The following is a 17,809-nucleotide window of genomic DNA, read 5'->3' as shown; positions in this document are numbered from 1 at the left end:
ACGTGCCAGGTTGTCAACCCCTGTTCCATAATTTAATCAAAATAAAAGCCTGCTCTCTTTCTACGATCTCTTCTCAGTGAATCTAAACACTGTCTTGGAATGCGTATTTTTGACTAAAGTATTTTCACCTTTTACTTTCAGGCTAATGTAGTATTGAGCTATTTTCTTTTTTGACTTAAAGAATAGTAATTCAAGCTGTAATGGATTCCTCCTACTACAATTATGCAGGCGCTTATACAGACAATCATGCTTTTGAAATATTAACTTTGGAATTTCCTGCCTAGTGTTTATCTAAACTCCTAATGGTTTTTTTTGTTAACTTTGTTACATTTTCATTTCTTGGTGTTGGGATACTAAGAGGATTAACAAATTTGAGATTAAAAAGCCTGCTGTCTACCATGGCCAGAATGGTTATCTTTTAAAATTATTTTAGTTGTTCAATTTAGAGTTTCAAGAGAAGTATGTATACTCAACAAACAGTTGAACACCATTAAATTCTTAATTTGCAATTCTAGAACATGATTCATAGTACTGATAGACTCTCAGCCCTTGAGTTTGTGTCTTGTCTGCTGTGTAGGAATTGAGGCACGCTGCATAGTCTGAAAGCTCTGCTTTCAGTATTTAGCAGAAAAATGACATCTTTTTCATCTATTTCTTTACAAGACTACCCAGAGCATACAACTGCCTTTGTGTGGCTCAATGAGAATTCTTTCCAACTGCCTTTTGTTATTAAATTGCTTACAAGTACTCCCACTTTCATTCAACCTAGTTTATCAGCTCTTAGAACTCAAGATCAAGGGATATTGTAAGATTGCCAAACAAAAGGAACAACTGCTTTTTTGAAATAAAAAAAAGAAAATTAATGTATTTGATAAGAGAAATATGAACAGCGTGACATAGTTGCTATGTTTGAAGGGTTACATTCATTAATCCTATTGTGCTCCTCCAAGTGCTGAGTACAGTGTTCTGCATCAATGAAGTACACTATATTCATTCATTCTTTCAATCATATTTATTGAGCGCTTACTATGTGCAGAGTACTCTACTGAGCGCTTGGAAAGTACAATTCGGTAACAGAGATAATCCCTACCCACCAACAGGTTCAAAGTCTAGAATGGGGGAGACAGGCAACAAAACAAAACAAGAAGACAGGCATCAGTAGCATCAATATAAATAGAATTATAAATACATACACATCATTAATAAAATAAATAGAATAATAAATATGTACATATATACACAAGTGCTGTGGGGAGGGTGGGGAGGGCAGAGGGAGGGAGTCGCAGCAATGGAGAGGGGAGGAGGAGCAGAGGAAAAAGGGGGGCTTAGTCTGGGAAGGCCTCCTGGAGGAGGTGAGCTTTCAGTAGGGCTTTGAAGTGGAGAACTGTGCTAGTTTGGCAGATGTGAGAAGGGAGGACATTCCAGGCCAGAGGTCGGACGTGGGCCAGGGGTTGATTGATTAAATTGATTGATTGATCAAAGGCATATATTGATTGATTATAGTCATTGGTACAAGATAAACAGATCAGACCAAATACTTGTTCCCCAAGCGTTCACAACTAAATGGAGGAGGACCAGCACTTAGAAAAGAGAAATAAATTATAGATAAATTGTGGATTGTGTAAGCATTTAAAAAATGCTAGGGTCAAAAATCAAGGGCTACAGAAGGAATATGAATATGAACAGGAGGAATAGTCCATTCTGTGCTAGTCTTTGCTTGCAAACCACTGCAGCCTCCCCTATATGCTAACAATTCTAAAAGTTTCTGCTACCCTGCAGCTTGTGTGCAAATTCCTGGGCCAGTCCCCCTACAACATTTAATGAGGAGGAGGAGGTTGCTATGGGCCTTGGTGGCCCAAGAGTAGATCCCAGGGCTCTTCCTGGTATGATGGCCTGGTTCCAGGTTTTGAAGTCCCCCTGTTCCTGCTTGGCTGGGATCGTTTTCTTCCCCAAGAACATCGTTTTTATTCTGTGAAGTTATTTTCAACATTTCCTTTTCTAACTTTTGAGGTTTGAGATAAGTGGATTAGAGTTATACAGTCAGTCGTTGGTGCTGTGTGCTTGAGATAGTACAGTGCAACTGACGTGATAGGAGAGACCAACATTTAAGGAAATCACATATAGGGGAAGTGGTGGAGTAAAGAATATGTACAAAAGTGCTGGGGGGCTGGGAGTGGGGTTAGTATCAGAGTGCTTAAGGAGATACAGATGCATAGGCCAGGCAGAAGGGAGGGCAAATACAGTGGCGGAATGAGAGATTAGTCAGGGAAGGTTTCTTGGACGAGATACTTAGTGGGCTTTGAAGCTGGGGATGGTGGTAGTTTGTCGGATATGATGGGGAGGAAGTTCCAGGGCAGAGGGAAGTTGTGAGCAAGGAGTCGGTGGTAGGAGAAACAAATTGTGTTGAATTTGGAATAAATCAAAAGCCTTTATTTACTGCAGTTCTAATAAGGCAATTTATTTCCTCCCATCTCCTCTCAGTGATTGTGAGTTCAACAGTGCTCTGCTCTGGCATCCGAGTTAAATTTTATAATGTAGTTTGAGTAACACACATTTCGCCGTGCTTTCTTGGCATTTTAGCAGTTGAACGTTTCACAGTTCAACTGGAATTTCATTTCAAGAAACCACTTTCTTGATTCGGTATCTGGGAAAAGTATTCACCTAAAATGCATCATCTGATATGATCATTTAAACTTTTTTTTTAACACAGTAATAGTGTGGGAACTAAAATTCATGTATCTAGTTTTATGGCTGTGCCTCTAATTTGCTGTCTGTTCTTATCTATTAACACCTCTGTGCTTTAGTTTCTCCTTTTGCATATTGAGCATAATGACTCCCTCACTGAATGTTGTAAGATTTAACTGTTTTTATCGAGCTTTGAGATCCTTTGGAAGACGGTATACACTTTTGCCTGTTTGTCCTTTTACTTTAATCTAGTATGACTCAACCGTGCCTTTGTGATGGTATCATTGTGCTCCTCTTTTAATTGAAGTAAGGACTGTGGATTGCATCACCCTCATTTGGGGACAGGTGTGCTCAGGTTGCAGCCCCTCCACCATGCATACAACTCTGAAAGCTCACCCCAGGTTACAACCCGCCCCATATGCCCACCCCAGGGATTCAGCCTCTGTTGAGGGTTCCCTTATCTCTGGTAAAAATGTGGTCACTCTGATGTCCCCCTCAAATGCCAGAGATAAGTCAATCCCTCACAGATTCCTCCCAGCCCCAGTTGATATTAAGCAATCAGTAATAGCTCTTAGGATGTTCTATGCAGAGTGTATAATATTTTGAAGGTTTAGGAAAGACCCATGAACAGGTAATCGAAGGAACTGTTGAACTGGGGAGATAAAACGTCTTTTAGAAATGAATGGCGCAGAGGCGTTTTTTGAATACGTAGCTTTTCCAGAGCGTTTTTACCATACTTCACTTTGTCCTCAACATGCACGTGAAGTATTATTTTTCCTGTTGTACTCATGAGGCACAGAGGTGTTCAGTGCCTTGCCCGAGATTATACAGTGGAGGAGTTGGCAAAGCCAGAATAGATCTTTGAATATGAGTAGTACTAGTGTTTACTTGCCACACAGAGTTTTCTCTCGTGGATGGAGCATGTGTAGGTGCCAGGTAGCGTCTTCTATCTGCCCCTGGCTAGTGCCTCTGGAGAACCACCCATATACCATGGTTCTAGAACTCTACTGAGCTCCCGTTCTTAGTCCAGCAGGCACCTGCAGTAAATGGTACGCTCTCTTCTAGGTCGCGGCAGTTGCTGGATTGAGAGGGGAGGAAATGTAGGCACAGCTCAAACCTGATGCTTGTTCTTGGCTAGGAGCCCAAAGAATTTTATCCATCTTAAGCTCTGCTTATGCACTGCAAGATATTTGACAAGTGGCCAAAGAAACCAAGAGGAAGTGCTTCTGTGTGTGACGGGCAACTCTCTGGGCACCTGTTTTCCTCATTCCAGTCCGTGGGTTGAAATCAGTTAGTTTGGTCTTAAGCTGGTGTCACGGTTTGGACAGAATCTGACAGCAGAGTTAGGGGAGACTTTAACAATTCCCATGCCTGTATTAAATGAATTTGTCAGTAGAAATGGTCGTGCCCCTGTGTGCCATGGTGCACGTATATGAGAACTAAAAGTTCTTACGGTGAAAGTTTTTGAAGAATGCAACCCCCTAAGTTTAGGAGACCTGAACACACTTTCCAGTTGCAAACCCGTTATTGACATAGTCTACTAAATGCTCTCATTTTTTCTTCTTCTTTTTCAGGAATTTGCAGCACTCACTAAAGAACTTAATGTATGTAGGGAACAGCTTCTCGAAAGGGAAGAAGAAATTGCTGAACTGAAAGCAGAACGGAACAATACTCGGGTTAGTGAATTGCTTTTTGATTTCAGATTCTTGATCACTCACATGGAATGATTGTCTGACCTGTAACTTGAAGCATCGCTCAGCTTCATAGAAAGATTAAGGCTTTGTATCTTTGTTGTAAGATAAATGGTAAGCATTCCATCTGCTTGCTTATGGTTGCAGATCCTTATATTTAGCTTAAATCAATTTAAAATTTTAGAATGCTCTAAGATTTGTACACGTAGATTACTTACAGAAAAAAGGTTGCAGCTGTACCCTGCAAATTAGAATGTTTTAGAAAGTTAGCCAATCTCCCTCACTGGAGGCATTGATAAAAGAATCAACTGCTCATAAGCAGGATTTACTCTGAGAATTACTGGGTATTAGTAAAGACTGTTGTGATTTCCTCTAGCAGTACTGTTCATGTAGTTGAAGTATTGTTTGAGACCCAGAACCACCCGTGTTAGTTCAAGGCTTTTAATTCATGTCACTGTCTATCCACTTCTCTGTGTGACCTTGGGCAAGTCACTTCACTTCTCTGAGCCTTAATTACCTCATCTGTAAAATGGGAGTTAAAACCCTGAGCCCCTTGTGGGACAGGGACTGTGGCCAACCCAATCACCTTGAATCTCCCCCTGTGCTCAGTTCGGTGTCTGGCACATAGTAAGCTCTTAACAAATACCACAATTTTTATTACTATTATTCTTTGTTTGTTTTAGCTCTTGTTGGAACATTTGGAATGTCTTGTCTCCCGACATGAGCGTTCTCTTCGGATGACAGTTGTAAAAAGGCAAGCACAGTCTCCAGCAGGCGTCTCTAGCGAGGTTGAAGTTCTTAAAGCACTGAAGTCTCTGTTTGAACACCACAAAGCCCTTGATGAAAAGGTATCAAAAAGCCATTGACCACTTTTGTTTTTCTCCATTTTGTTATAAACAACATACCAAAATTGGAATAAATTCATGTCTGCAGAGCACACTAACTCTGTTTTTCCCTTCAGAATTTTAAAATGAACTTGCATTCACTGCCATGCTATCCTGGGTTTCTATGTAGGGGAATTATAGAAATCTAAAATGTAGAATTCTAATTTCATTTCAAAAATAAGCTCCATTAAAAAAAAATTGCTGAAACAAAATTTAAGTTCCAATGTTTACTTCTAAGCCTGCAGTTGTCTGACAGATATTCATTAAAGGGGCATATTTTAAATGAATGGTATTTTTTCAGGTGAGAGAGCGGTTACGAGTAGCACTTGAAAGGTGTAGTTTATTGGAAGAGGAACTCGGTGCCACGCATAAAGAGGTAGGTTTTGAACATCAGTTCCAATATGGGAATGGATGGAATTTGTTTTAGGGTGCTGGGCTAAAGGACCATATATAGTATTCTTGGGTGTCATTTCAATGCCTTTTGGCATCTGGGTTATCCCCAAACAGATTGTTCAGTTTCCACTTGGATGAAAAGTAGGGAGGGGACTATCTAATGTTGGACTGAGTATGAATCAAATAAAACAAATGAGCATCATTTCTGCTTCAGTTACCTCATTTGTAAATGGGGATTAAGATTGAGAGCCCTATGTGGGATGAGGGACTGTGTCCAACCAGATTATTTTGCATCTACCCCAGCCTTTAATACAGTTCTTAGCACATAATGCTTAATGAATGCCAAAAAAACCCAAAAACAAACCAGACAAATGATGGAAGAAGGGAAACTGAGGGCTCACCTCCCCTGGTTATTTTGGTCACAGCTATTGCTCCCCGCTCTTGATGTCATTGCTCCTCTTGCCTTCATTATGTTTGTGTCTCTCCAAGCAGATTTTATCCCTTTTCTCTGCTTCTCCTTCTTCTAAAACTGGGCTTCCTAGAGGGGCCAGCTCTAATACTCTTCTCTTCCTTTTCCCCCCTGGGCTGGAAGGCATGCAGGTTTTGGCCCTGCTACCTTCCCAGCTTCTTTCCACCTTCCCCACCCCTTCTCTTACAAACACAAGATTTTTTTTGTCGAATAGGATGAGAAAGACAATATTTTGAAAAATCAAGTATTTTTATGTATGTACACAAAGACTTTACTCTTTTATTGATGGGTCTTTGCTTTTTGATCATGTAACTGTTTTGTAGTGTTCATTTCTATCCCTTATGTAGCATTTTTGGGGGGTATTTTTGCACACTATATGCCAGTCACTGTACTAAGTGCTGGTAGGTACAAGATAGGTTGCACACAGTCCATGTCACTCATTGGGATTTGATTGCGTGTTTACTGTGTGCCGAGAACTGCACTCAGCGCTTGGGAGAGTCCGTACAACAGAGTTGGCAGACTCGTTCCCTGGTCACGATGAGCGTACAGTCTAGACAGGAAGACAGACATTAATATAAATAATTTAAAATATATAATTTATAGATATGTTCCTAAATGCTGTGGAGCACATGTCAAATGCCCAAAGGGAAGCAGGAGGGAGAGGGAACTGAGGAAAAGAGGGTTAAATCAGGAAAGACCAGGTGAAAGTCCCTCATGGAGCTCACAGTTTTAATCTTACTTAAAAATCACCTCCTCCAAGAGGCCTTCCCAGACTGAGCTCCTCTTCCCCCTCTACTCCCTCTGCCATCCCCCCTTTACCTCTCCGCAGCTAAAGCCTCATTTTCCCCTTTTCCCTCTGCTCCTCCACCTCTCCCTTCCCATCCCCACAGCACTGTACCCGTCCGCTCAACTGTATATATTTTCGTTACCCTATTTATTTTGTTAATGAATTGTACATCGCCTTGATTCTATTTAGTTGCCATTGTTTTTACGAGATGTTCTTCCCCTTGACGCTGTTTAGTGCCATTGTTCTTGTCTGTCCGTCTCCCCCGATTAGACTGTAAGCCCGTCAAACGGCAGGGACTGTCTCTATCTGTTGCCGACTTGTTCATCCCAAGCGCTTAGTACAGTGCTCTGCACATAGTAAGCGCTCAATAAATACTATTGAATGAATGAATGAATCTCCATTTTACAGATGAAGTGACTGAAACACAGGGAATTTAAGTAACTTAACCAAGGTTACACTGCAAAAGTGGCGGAGCCTGGATTAGAATCCAGATCCTCGAACTCCCAGGTCCATGATCTTTCCACAAGGCCATACTGCTTCGCAATTTGTGATGACGATGATGGTATTTAAGCGCTTACTATGTGCCAAGCACTGTTCTAAGATCTGGGGTAGATACAGGTAATCAGCTTGTCCCACATGGAACTTAAAGTCTTAATCCTCATTTTACAGATGAGGTAACTGAGGCAAAGAAAATTTAAGTGGATTGCCCAAAGTCACACAGCAGACATTTGGCGGAGCTGGGATTAGAACCCACATCCTTTGACTCCCAACTGCGTGCTCTTTCCAATACTCCATTTATAGTCTCAGTTTATACCCATCCTCAATACTTAGGTATATTTGTTCATTTCGTTCTTTTTTTAAATACTTAGATATCTGTCACCCTGTTAGAATATAAACTCCTTATGGGCAGGGAATGTACCATTGCTTGTTTTGTAATTCCTAAGTGGTTTACACAGTGTTTTGCACCCAATTGTATGTGATCAGTAAATGCTATTTATTACTTCCAAAATACATTTATATTGTTTGGTCAATTTAAACAGAATTATGGATATACAATAATGTACTTTAATTCTTATCAGAAGGCATACTTCACTTAGCACTATTGTGTTCAGTACTATTTTCATGAAACCAATTAAGAGTGCTAACCAGGATGTAGCAACCTTGTACTTTAGCCAAATGCAAATATCACAGCAGTAGCATCGGTTTCCTCCTTGATTTCTCAAAAGTATCCTGTTAATTTCTCATGATGCTAGTGGAGTATAATTTGCATTGAAACTGTGCTTAATTTTTTATTTTAGTTAATGATTCTAAAAGAGCAGAATAATCAGAAAAAAACACTAACAGATGGGATTCTGGATATAAACAGTGAACAAGAAAATACACCAAGCACTAATGGGAAGGCAAGTTCTTTCTGGTTTTTTTTCACTTTTGTTGTACATGTGCAAGAATAACAAGGGAGATCATGTTTGTATGGTAGTGAGTTAAGCCATTGACTGAGGTAATATAAAGATTTATTTGCTTTTCAATTCAACAGAGATCGTCCGATGGTTCTTTAAGTCATGAAGAAGACCTTGCGAAAGTAATAGAGCTCCAGGAAATCATAGATAAACAAACGAAAGAGCAAAGCCAAATGAAAGAACGTCTGGCTGTACTTTCTAGCCATGTAACAGAGCTGGAAGAAGATCTCGATACAGCTAGGAAAGACCTAATCAAATCTGAAGAAGTAAACACAAAATTGCAAAGAGATGTACGAGAGGTGAGCAAATAGCAACAATATTAATTGTGCTTTGGATCTGCATAGTTTCTGTAATACTTTTGTTGAGCAAATGTTGCTATTAATAAGCTTATCCTTTCGTTCCTCACTAACTCTGGGTCTGAGAAGAGTAACGTGCAGATAGAGTTGTGAGCCATCGGAATGAGTTACCAAGGTTATCTGTGGAATCTCCTTCCTGGTATCTCTAAGAATAAAATAAGCACCCTTCTGTCTAGTATGGTTTTGCTACAAACCTATCTGGAAGCGGGAGAATAGATGATCTAGTCTTTAGAACTATTTTCCAGCCCATCAGTACTAAAGAATGATTATCGTAATTTATGGACAACTGAAATTTTTTAAAACAGAAAGCATTTACATTTTATTAAGAAAATCGGCCTACTAATCTTTTGAAGCATCAGGCTGCCTGATTTGTATTGCCATGAATATTCAGATTTTTTTTGAAACACTCTTCAAGTGTGCATCTGTAAACTTTAATGTGCTCATGACTCATTGTGAGTTCAGCACAGCCTGCCATCTGAGTTAAAGAAGCATGTTGACAGTCTCCTAGGAGTCCTACGTTCTGCTTTTCAGTTATATAACAGGAGAACTGTTAGGGCTCAACAGGAGGGTGGCATCAGGTCAAGGGATATTTGGTGTTGAATATTTGCGGTTGGCCCTACAATAAACGGGTGGACTTTGCCCACACTTGGATGCTTGGGGAACCCATGTGCTCTGAAAATAATAAGCTCACAAGTGCCAGATAAGCATTGCAATGTTAACAAAGGTATGGAAGACAAGAATCTTTGATGCCAAGTTACAGAAGCTAAATACCAATTAGTGTGGTAAGTTTACCTCTCCTGTTGCTCTCCACCATCCCTCTTAAGGCCCAATAGCTGAAAGAACCATCTTTAGATAACAGAATGGATTTTTCTGAATTGGTGTTTTGGTGTGAAAATGAACAATGTCATAAAGAAAAGTGCAAGCAGATACCCCTGCTTTTCATTTCAAGCATAGCAGTGATCCTAGGGGCAGGGTTTGGGAGGAAGGGAGGAAAAAAGGAGAGAGGAAGAAAAAGGGACTTGCTTACGCTTCTCCTCTTCACCAACTGCTATTTTTTGGGTCTTTGCCGAATGTGGGCGGCTCAGAGGAGGATGACGTGGAAGGGCCTGAATGTCTGCTGGGGACTGGGGATTCAGCGGGCGCTACCATGTTCGGCTGCTCTGCCAAAAGGCACGAGCACTGGTTGACTGCAGCTTTTGCCGGTGGCTTCGGTAGAGCAGTGTGTTGCTGGAGCCCTGATGACCTCCTTGAGAAAGCAGGGAAAATGCCAGTGTGTGACCCCAGTGAGAGCAGAGAAACGACAGCAGCATCCTTTTTGGCCCCCACGTAGAGATCATTCAAGCCGTGGCGGAGCCGTTTCCCTTCCCGTTGCCTTACTCCTCCAAAATGATAACGGTTTTTATTATGGTGTTTGTTAAGCACTTACTATGTGTCCGGCACTCTAAGCGCTGGGGTGGATCCAAGCAAATCCACAGTCCCCGTCCCACACGGGGCTCACAGTCACAATCCCCATTTTACAGAAAAATGAAGTGATGTGCCCAAGACCACACAGCAGTCAAGGGGCAGAGCTGTGATTATTAGACCCCGTGACCTGACTCCCAGGCCCGTGCTCTATCCACTGCGCCATGCTGCTTCCATCAGCGCTGGCAGAGCAGACCCCCTTTGGCCCCTCCACTGCTTACTACTGGAAGCGGGCCTTCAGGGAGCAGCGAAGGGATTAATTAGCTCATCCCCACAGAACTCTAGGCCAGGGGCCACACCCCTGCCGGCCGGTGGTGAAGGAACGGAGTCTTCAGGTTGCCTCCTCTCTGACTCCCTGGGGTGGGACGAGCTATCCTAAAAGCCATGTGGAATGAACCTTAATGGTGTTATCCCCACCCTGGTGAAAGTTTCATAAATTTACTTGTTTGCTTTATTTGTGGTTTTAGCCAAATTTTGTCCACCCAGATGAAAATTGTATCCTGGTAGTGAAATACTGATTTTGGATGACTGGTTAGGTATGGCTAAATTGATTGATCCCTGAAGAGCTCCTACATCCTTGGACTAAGTCCTACCCATACTGAACACCCAGTCTCGGGTCCTAGTCCAGACTGCAGGCTAGATTGTCAACTGATGGAAAGTAGATCTGGCATAAATCCTGAGGAAATGTCACTTGTTCAGTTACCCTCTGGACTCCTAAAGCTGCTAAGAAACAGCGTGGCCTAGTGGAAAGAGCCCAGGCCTGAGTTCTAATTCCGGCTTTGCCACTTGTCTGCTATGTAACCTTGGATGAATCACATATATTTTTTGTGTCTCAGTTCCCCCATCTGTAAAGTGGGAATTCAGTACCAGCTCTCCTTCCCACTTAAACTGGAAGCCCCATGTGGGACCTAATGATTTTGTAGTCCAGTGTTTAGTACAATGCTTGGCACATAATAAGCGCTTATCAAATAACCTAGTGAGTACTCGGCTTGTAGGACCATCAGTCAGTGGTTTTGCTGTATGTGTTATTGTTACTGGTGCACTCATCGATCAGAGGCATTTCTTGAGCACTTATGTGCAGAACACTGTTCTAAGCACTTGAGAGAGTACAGTACAACAGAATTAGTGGAAACGTTCTCTGCCCATATTGATCTTACAGTCCAGATGGGGAGACAGATTATTAATATGAATAAATAAATACCGTATAATAAATAATTTTAAAATAGGCATAAATGCTGTGGGGTGGTGGGTAGGGCGAATATCAAATTTCCAAAGCATCGCCATATAGCATCATCTTCTGCAGGCAAACCTCTAGGTCACTTTCAGTTTGCCAAGTCCCAGTCAGTTGCTCTCTCTCTGAAGGGTCTGAATGTGCACCCCTGCAGGGAGCTTGCTGGTAGGTGTACAGGATCTGGCTGTCTTGTACTGTTGGCTAGGAAGAGCCATTGTTCGGATGGCCAGGCCCATTTTAGCCCTCACTTATGGAACCCGGAGTTGTCTCTGTCTCTTGGCACTGGTAACACTCAGTTGCCTGCTTTATTAGGCATTCTTCATTATTATTTGTTCATTTATGATTTGCATTTGCTCATTTTATTAAGTAGTTTATTAGAAAACATCTGATAATCATTTGTTTCTTGGTTAATCATAGACTCATGGCTGAAGTTGTCAGATTTCATATTTGATTAGAAAAGTTGGCTCTTTTCAGATTTTGAAAATGGATGTAGTTACACCTGCTTAGTATGGTACCATTTTAAAATATTTTTCGTAACCTAGGCTATGGCTCAAAAGGAAGATATGGAAGAGAGAATCACAACTCTTGAAAAACGCTACCTCGCTGCACAGCGTGAAGCCACATCTGTGCATGATCTAAATGATAAACTTGAAAATGAAATTGCTAATAAAGACTCGATGCATCGGCAGGTAATCATTTCAAGGTTTCTATCCTCCAGGTAGTAATCGTGCTTAAAAAACCCAGCCATCTAACTTTCAGGTTACGAACGCCACATAAGCTGAAGATTTAATTTGATAGATGTTGTCGGGTCATCAGAAGAATGGAATACTAAAGTTTATTCAACGTTGTAGAAGAATGGGCAAAGAAAGGTTGAGCAGTTAAAGAGTTCGTTCAGGAAGTTATGCTGGGTTCTGTTCACCAACAGGCAGGCATTTCGATTACTGAAGAGCTGATTATTAAGTTGGTGAATTATCCAGGCCTCCTGCTTCTCCTCTTCTCCTGTTACTTGCACTTTGGCCATTGGAAAAGAGGAGTGGCTTAGTGAAAAGAGCACGGGCTTGGAAGTTAGAGGATGTAGGTTCTAATCCCGGCTCCGCCACTTGTCTGCTGTGTAACCCTTGGGCAAGCCATTTAACTTCTCATGCCTCAATTATCTCATATGTAAAATGAAGGTTAAGACTATGAGCCCCATGTGGGACAACCTGATTACTTTGTATCTACCCCAGCGCATAGAACAGTGCTTGGCACATAGTAAGTATTTAACAAATACCATCATCATCATCATCATTCTGCTGCATAAAAATCTCGAGTAGGGGCTGAGTAGAGTTAGAGAGAAGAGCTAAAACTCAAGTCAAATCAGTCCTGCCACTGATCTAAAGAGGTGCAATGAATGGCTGGATTGAGGACTCTAGTTTTGCATGCCTTTTTTGCATTACAGGTAAGCAAAAGTTGACTGTATAAAAGTTGGCTTCCTCCTGAAAAATTAATATTTTTTCCTGGCTCTTGCCAAGAAGTACATATTTATAGTAAAATAGTCTGCACCGGCATTTGGGCAGTAATACCCTAGGAATGTTAAAGGGAAGATCCGGCTTCTTAAAACTTAATTTGAAATACATGGTGATATGTGAAAGTCTATCACCAAGTCATTAAGTGTGTTCTCAAATTATCCCATGTTAACCTTAGGCAAAATAATTTTTTTCACAGTACTGTTTTTACTAATTTGGGGGAATGTTGGTTTGGAAAGAAGGTAACTTGGGGACATCTGGTAGAGCCTTCTTAAAAATCAAAGTCTATTCCAGTGGTGGAATTAAGAGGAAAGAATAAATAATATAATAATAATAATAATGTTGGTATTTGTTAAGCTCTTTATGCCGAGCACTGTTCTATGTGAACGTGGGGCCGGTGAGAAGAATAAGGCAACTCTCCCAATCACAGCACTAGAAGGTGTACAGAAAGGGGTTTTGAATTACACTTTTCCTCTCCACGCCCCACCTGGGGGTAGTAGTTGGAGGAGGGTTTGTGGAATGTGCTGAGAGTTGATTCAGATCCCTAGGCCATAGTTGCTGTGCAGGCCCTTAGGTGTAGCCCCAAGTAGCGGGCAAGGGGCTCTATTCATTTCATGCTATTGATGATAGGGTGCGGCGGGGTGGGGACTGGGATAGGTGGAACATTCAACATGAGAGCTGAGAGAGAGATTTCCCCTTCTCTCCCCATCCCCGCCTTCTCTCCCGTCCTGTGGTCGAGGCTGGTACAGAGCTCTAATGAATCAATTGAAACAGGGCCGGCTCAAGCCCTCGACTCCTGTCACCATCTTCCTTTATGAACAGAGAAGCCACGCTTGGAGGAAGAGGGGCTCAAAAGCCGATTCCTACCGTAGGTACGAAATTGTCTAGTTCCACCACTGGAACTATTCATCCGTAAGCAGCCCGTTCATCGAAGTCAGTTTAACCGTTTGACCTTAGGGTGGTTGTCTATCTTTTGGTTTGGGAAAACTGTCCACCCTATGTGTTGTGACAAGTTTATTTCTGTGCCACAGAGTGAAGACAAAAACCGCCAGTTACAAGAACGTTTGGAGCTGGCAGAGCAGAAACTTCAACAGACTTTGAGGAAGGCAGAGACTTTACCTGAGGTGGAAGCTGAATTGGCCCAAAGGGTGGCAGCACTTTCTAAGGTAGGACTGTAAATTGTGTAGTGGGAATAATCTGGCCCTGGACCCCGTGTAGCAATTCGGCTTTGCTTTTCAAGTCTCCCTGGTAACTTTTCTTACAGTGACATAATTAAGTCTGTGAAATACGTTCTGTTTGCAATGCCCTCCATTTCGACTTTGTCTCAGAATGGAAAGTATTTCAACGTCACCTCTCCCCCTGCATTGTTGTTATTGAAAGCTGTTTTTTTCTTCACTTGTCAGCTTTATGTTAAATAAAATGCTTGCATCCTACAGTTCGTTTAAATGGAGGCTTGCTGCCCTGAGGAAGCTATATCCAAACAAAGCACAGAGCTTTGTTTGTAGTCCAGAAGAGTTTGGGATTTGATCATAGGCTTTCTTTTTATCAGAGCTGACTCTAAATTGTAATTTGAAAACAGGAAATGAAATACTGATTTATTTGCAGGGATTTGAATGGCAGCAGCTAAAATATGCTAAACCTTAAAGCGGTTTATATCTACTAGCAACAACTGACCTTTTCTGTGCTTTTAAAGTCTTGGTTTTTTTTTTTGTTTTTCTGTTTTTTACTGTTATCTCTCCTGTTCCTTGTTGGCTTTGTAGCTTGACCTTTTGTCTTCTGGAAACTCTTCTCCTAAGGAGGCTAAACTGTTGGAATTTACTTCCAAACTTAGGAAGGTAGAATTTGCATATTGGTCCCTGTTTGTGCTTGCCGCTTTCTGCTTTTTGTGATAATTAACCAAGAACATTTTGAGGGTGGGGAAGGAGCTAAGAACCTGTTTGCAAAAGGGAGGTGTGAATGCAAATTTTTCTGGCACAAAGTTAGTTACCAGCATCAGACATGGCATAAAATCACCAATGTGAGGGGATCTGTCACTCACTGTTTAACCCGTGGAGCCTCACAGGGTCTGTCGATAAGTGTAAGAAAATACTTTTCACTGCATATGGTTGAAAAATTTCAGTTCACACAAAGCATGTTATGCTTGTTGCAACCGCATTAGAACGTAGTACGCTCTAATGAATGTTAATGATTAGTAAAAGGTTAAAGTTTTTCCTGGCAGGCTGAAGAGAGACACGGCAACATTGAAGAAAGATTACGACAAATGGAAGCACAACTGGAGGAAAAGAATCAAGAATTGCAACGGGTATGTTTTCAATCCAGGGAGTGGTTGGGAATTCTTACTAGTAGGTTGTGTTCCTTGGATAGTTTTTGTCAATTCCATTATAACCAAAGGGAGAACAGCTGTAAGATCCAGAATGAACACCTTAGCCTATACATATAGAGGCATAGCAAATTGTAGAAGTAATTCTTTCACATTAACAAAACCCAAATCATCTGATACAGGCCAAAAATGGAACAGATGACCCATTTACTCAAGCAAACAAGAAAGTGATTCGTCTGAAAATCTTGCATTTTTTCCACTTCGTGTAGTGAAGTACCACTAGGAATACTTGTCACATTAGTTAAATAGCACTTGCCTTGGGTAAAGGGACTAAGGGACTCAAACTTGGTCACACTTCAGTTGACAGTGAAGAGGGCGGTTTGGACCAATCACCTCAGTATCAATGTAACAGTAACGCTGGAACAAATATGTATATTGTGCTGGCTGGTCAAAAGTCAGTTTAATTATTCATCTTAAAAAATGGGGTCCATGGTAGCTCCTGGCAAACCACTACAGCCAAAATTGTGGGGTGACTTCAGGATGCCTCTGGGAATCATGACTTGCAACTTCAGGAAAGGTGGGGGGAGGGGTGTGTGTGTGTGTGTGTGACTGGCATAAATCGACCCCTTATAGTCCTGGGCTGGATAGAAATCCCGGCTCTGCCACTTGTCAGCTGTGTGGCTGTGGGCAAGTGACTTAACTTCTCTGTGCCTGTTACCTCATCTGTAAAATGGGGATGAAGACTGTGAGCCCCACGTGGGACAACCTGATTACCTTGTATCTACCCCAGCATTTAGAACAGTGCTCTGCACATAGTAAGTGCTTAACAAATACTAACATTAAAGAACTGTCATGATTTGGATATCAGGCGCTCATCAGTCTTTCCTCAGGGTTTATAAAGGAGGTCAGTAGAGTGAATCTGCTGTCCTTTATCTGAGAGTGGAAGCCCCTGACTGAATAGTTTTGTGATGCGTCTAGATAAGGATTGGGAAAGTGGGAGCCAGGAACAGCTCTTGCCAATGACCACAGCTTTCCGTTCAAATGTTGCAGGCCTTGAAAGAGTGGATAGAGGCCTTGGTAAAATCTTGAGGGTAGAAAACCTGATTCAGACATTGGAACTGAAAGAAAGCAAGGTAGTATGGATTTCAAAGACTGGCTTAGATTGGTAACTGGGTCAGAGGCCTTTTATGTAATTGGTTTGAGCTGCTTCCACTCCATTGATCTTAGTAATGTTATTTGAAGGAATGTGATATATGCTTATTGAATCTCCAGTTGAACTTTAAAGAAAAATATTTCAAATTCCAACTATAGCTGCCTCATACAACTTCCTAGGGAATGCAACCAAATATCTTCGTGTCCTAGATTTTTCTTCACGTAGTCCTTAAAAATGAAGAGAAAATGAACTGCCAAGAACTGAAAATTTTAAAATGTCTCAATGCAGATGTAATTTCTCCATGTACCTTAAAATAGAGAAAATTGAAATTGAGATAGTGTCATCCGTCGCCGGGTCGGGTTCGTTCAGAATCGGCGCAGCGAGAGAGAAAGAGAGGCCTGGGACGGAAAGCCTGAGTTTTGTATAAAATTTATTCCGCAGGGCGAATTGGATTATTTGGTTATTTAGACGCAACAAATCTGTATTTGTACCCTTGGATCTGCACCCTCTAAATTCTTCATATTCACCCCATCCCCTTGTGTACATATCCATAATTTATTTATATTAATGCCTGACTCTAGAGTGCAGGCTTGTTGTGGGCAGGGAATGTTTCTGTTCATTGTTGTACTCTCCCTAGCGTGTGCCCCCCACTAGATAGGAAACTCCTTGAGGACAGGGATCATGCCTATTTATTCTGTTTTACTTTCTCAAATGTTTAGTTCAGCGCTGAGCACAGAGATTGCTCAAATATTATTGATTGAAATTAAGAACAAAAAAGCATTATAACTTCTGTGTTAATTATTCTTTTGACTTTATTTTCAAACCCCTAAGAATAATTCCTTCCCCCCAACCCTCCCGCAAACTTGACATAACTTTCAAATAATCGATTTCTTAAAATAAAAGATATTGAGATGGATTTGAAGTGCCTAGTTTGATTTTGTGGGAAAGGTAATTACTCCAAACATTTTGAATTCATTAAAAGAAAAAATCTGATCTCAAACCTAGCTTTGCTCTTTTAATAAAAATGTTATGCTAGAGAGCTAAAATGGGCTGACCTGCTGGTTCCTAGGCCTAAACCATCCTTCAGATTTGAGGGTGGGTACCCAACCAGACACTTGGCTGGACCCATTGGAATCATACTTTACTTTCCAGGGATTTGGGATGCCGCCTTCATTGAACACAGAATCTAAGCTACAAGTCCCAGCCGGTGAATTAGCACTTACTTACCTTAAACACTATCAGCCATATGGACTTAGTGGATAAGGCAAGGAAACGCTCATTTGATCAGTTGAGTTTGCAATTAAAAAAACTAGTAGCAGCATAACAAGAAATCTATCTTCAGCCATCTACATTTTTATAAGTCAAAACAAAGTATAAAAATGTTTGAAGGGACCTGCAGATTAAGGTAACACGCAAT

General features: G+C 41.3%; 1 protein-coding gene across 8 annotated transcripts in view; it reads left to right on the top strand.

Annotated features, from left to right (window-relative positions):
* Positions 1–17,809, top strand: part of PPFIA1 (PTPRF interacting protein alpha 1) — a 110,062-nt gene that overhangs the window by 39,398 nt on the left and 52,855 nt on the right. For 4 of the 8 annotated variants that reach the window (XM_029059605.2, XM_029059608.2, XM_029059606.2 and 1 more), the window contains exons 3-11: positions 4,260–4,361; positions 5,060–5,224; positions 5,562–5,636; positions 8,208–8,309; positions 8,444–8,665; positions 11,957–12,103; positions 13,951–14,085; positions 14,680–14,754; positions 15,138–15,221. In XM_029059605.2, the coding sequence (XP_028915438.1) occupies positions 4,260–4,361; positions 5,060–5,224; positions 5,562–5,636; positions 8,208–8,309; positions 8,444–8,665; positions 11,957–12,103; positions 13,951–14,085; positions 14,680–14,754; positions 15,138–15,221 (1,107 nt within the window). The remainder of the gene's footprint in view (positions 1–4,259; positions 4,362–5,059; positions 5,225–5,561; positions 5,637–8,207; positions 8,310–8,443; positions 8,666–11,956; positions 12,104–13,950; positions 14,086–14,679; positions 14,755–15,137; positions 15,222–17,809) is intronic. The other 4 variants (XM_029059609.2, XM_029059610.2, XM_029059611.2 and 1 more) reach the window with 1 other exon arrangement.

The sequence above is a fragment of the Ornithorhynchus anatinus genome, chromosome 3 (assembly GCF_004115215.2).
Source record: "Ornithorhynchus anatinus isolate Pmale09 chromosome 3, mOrnAna1.pri.v4, whole genome shotgun sequence".
Classification (NCBI taxonomy): domain Eukaryota; kingdom Metazoa; phylum Chordata; class Mammalia; order Monotremata; family Ornithorhynchidae; genus Ornithorhynchus; species Ornithorhynchus anatinus.
Note: the sequence above shows the minus strand (reverse complement) of the source record. Positions and strands in the feature narration are given on the sequence as shown.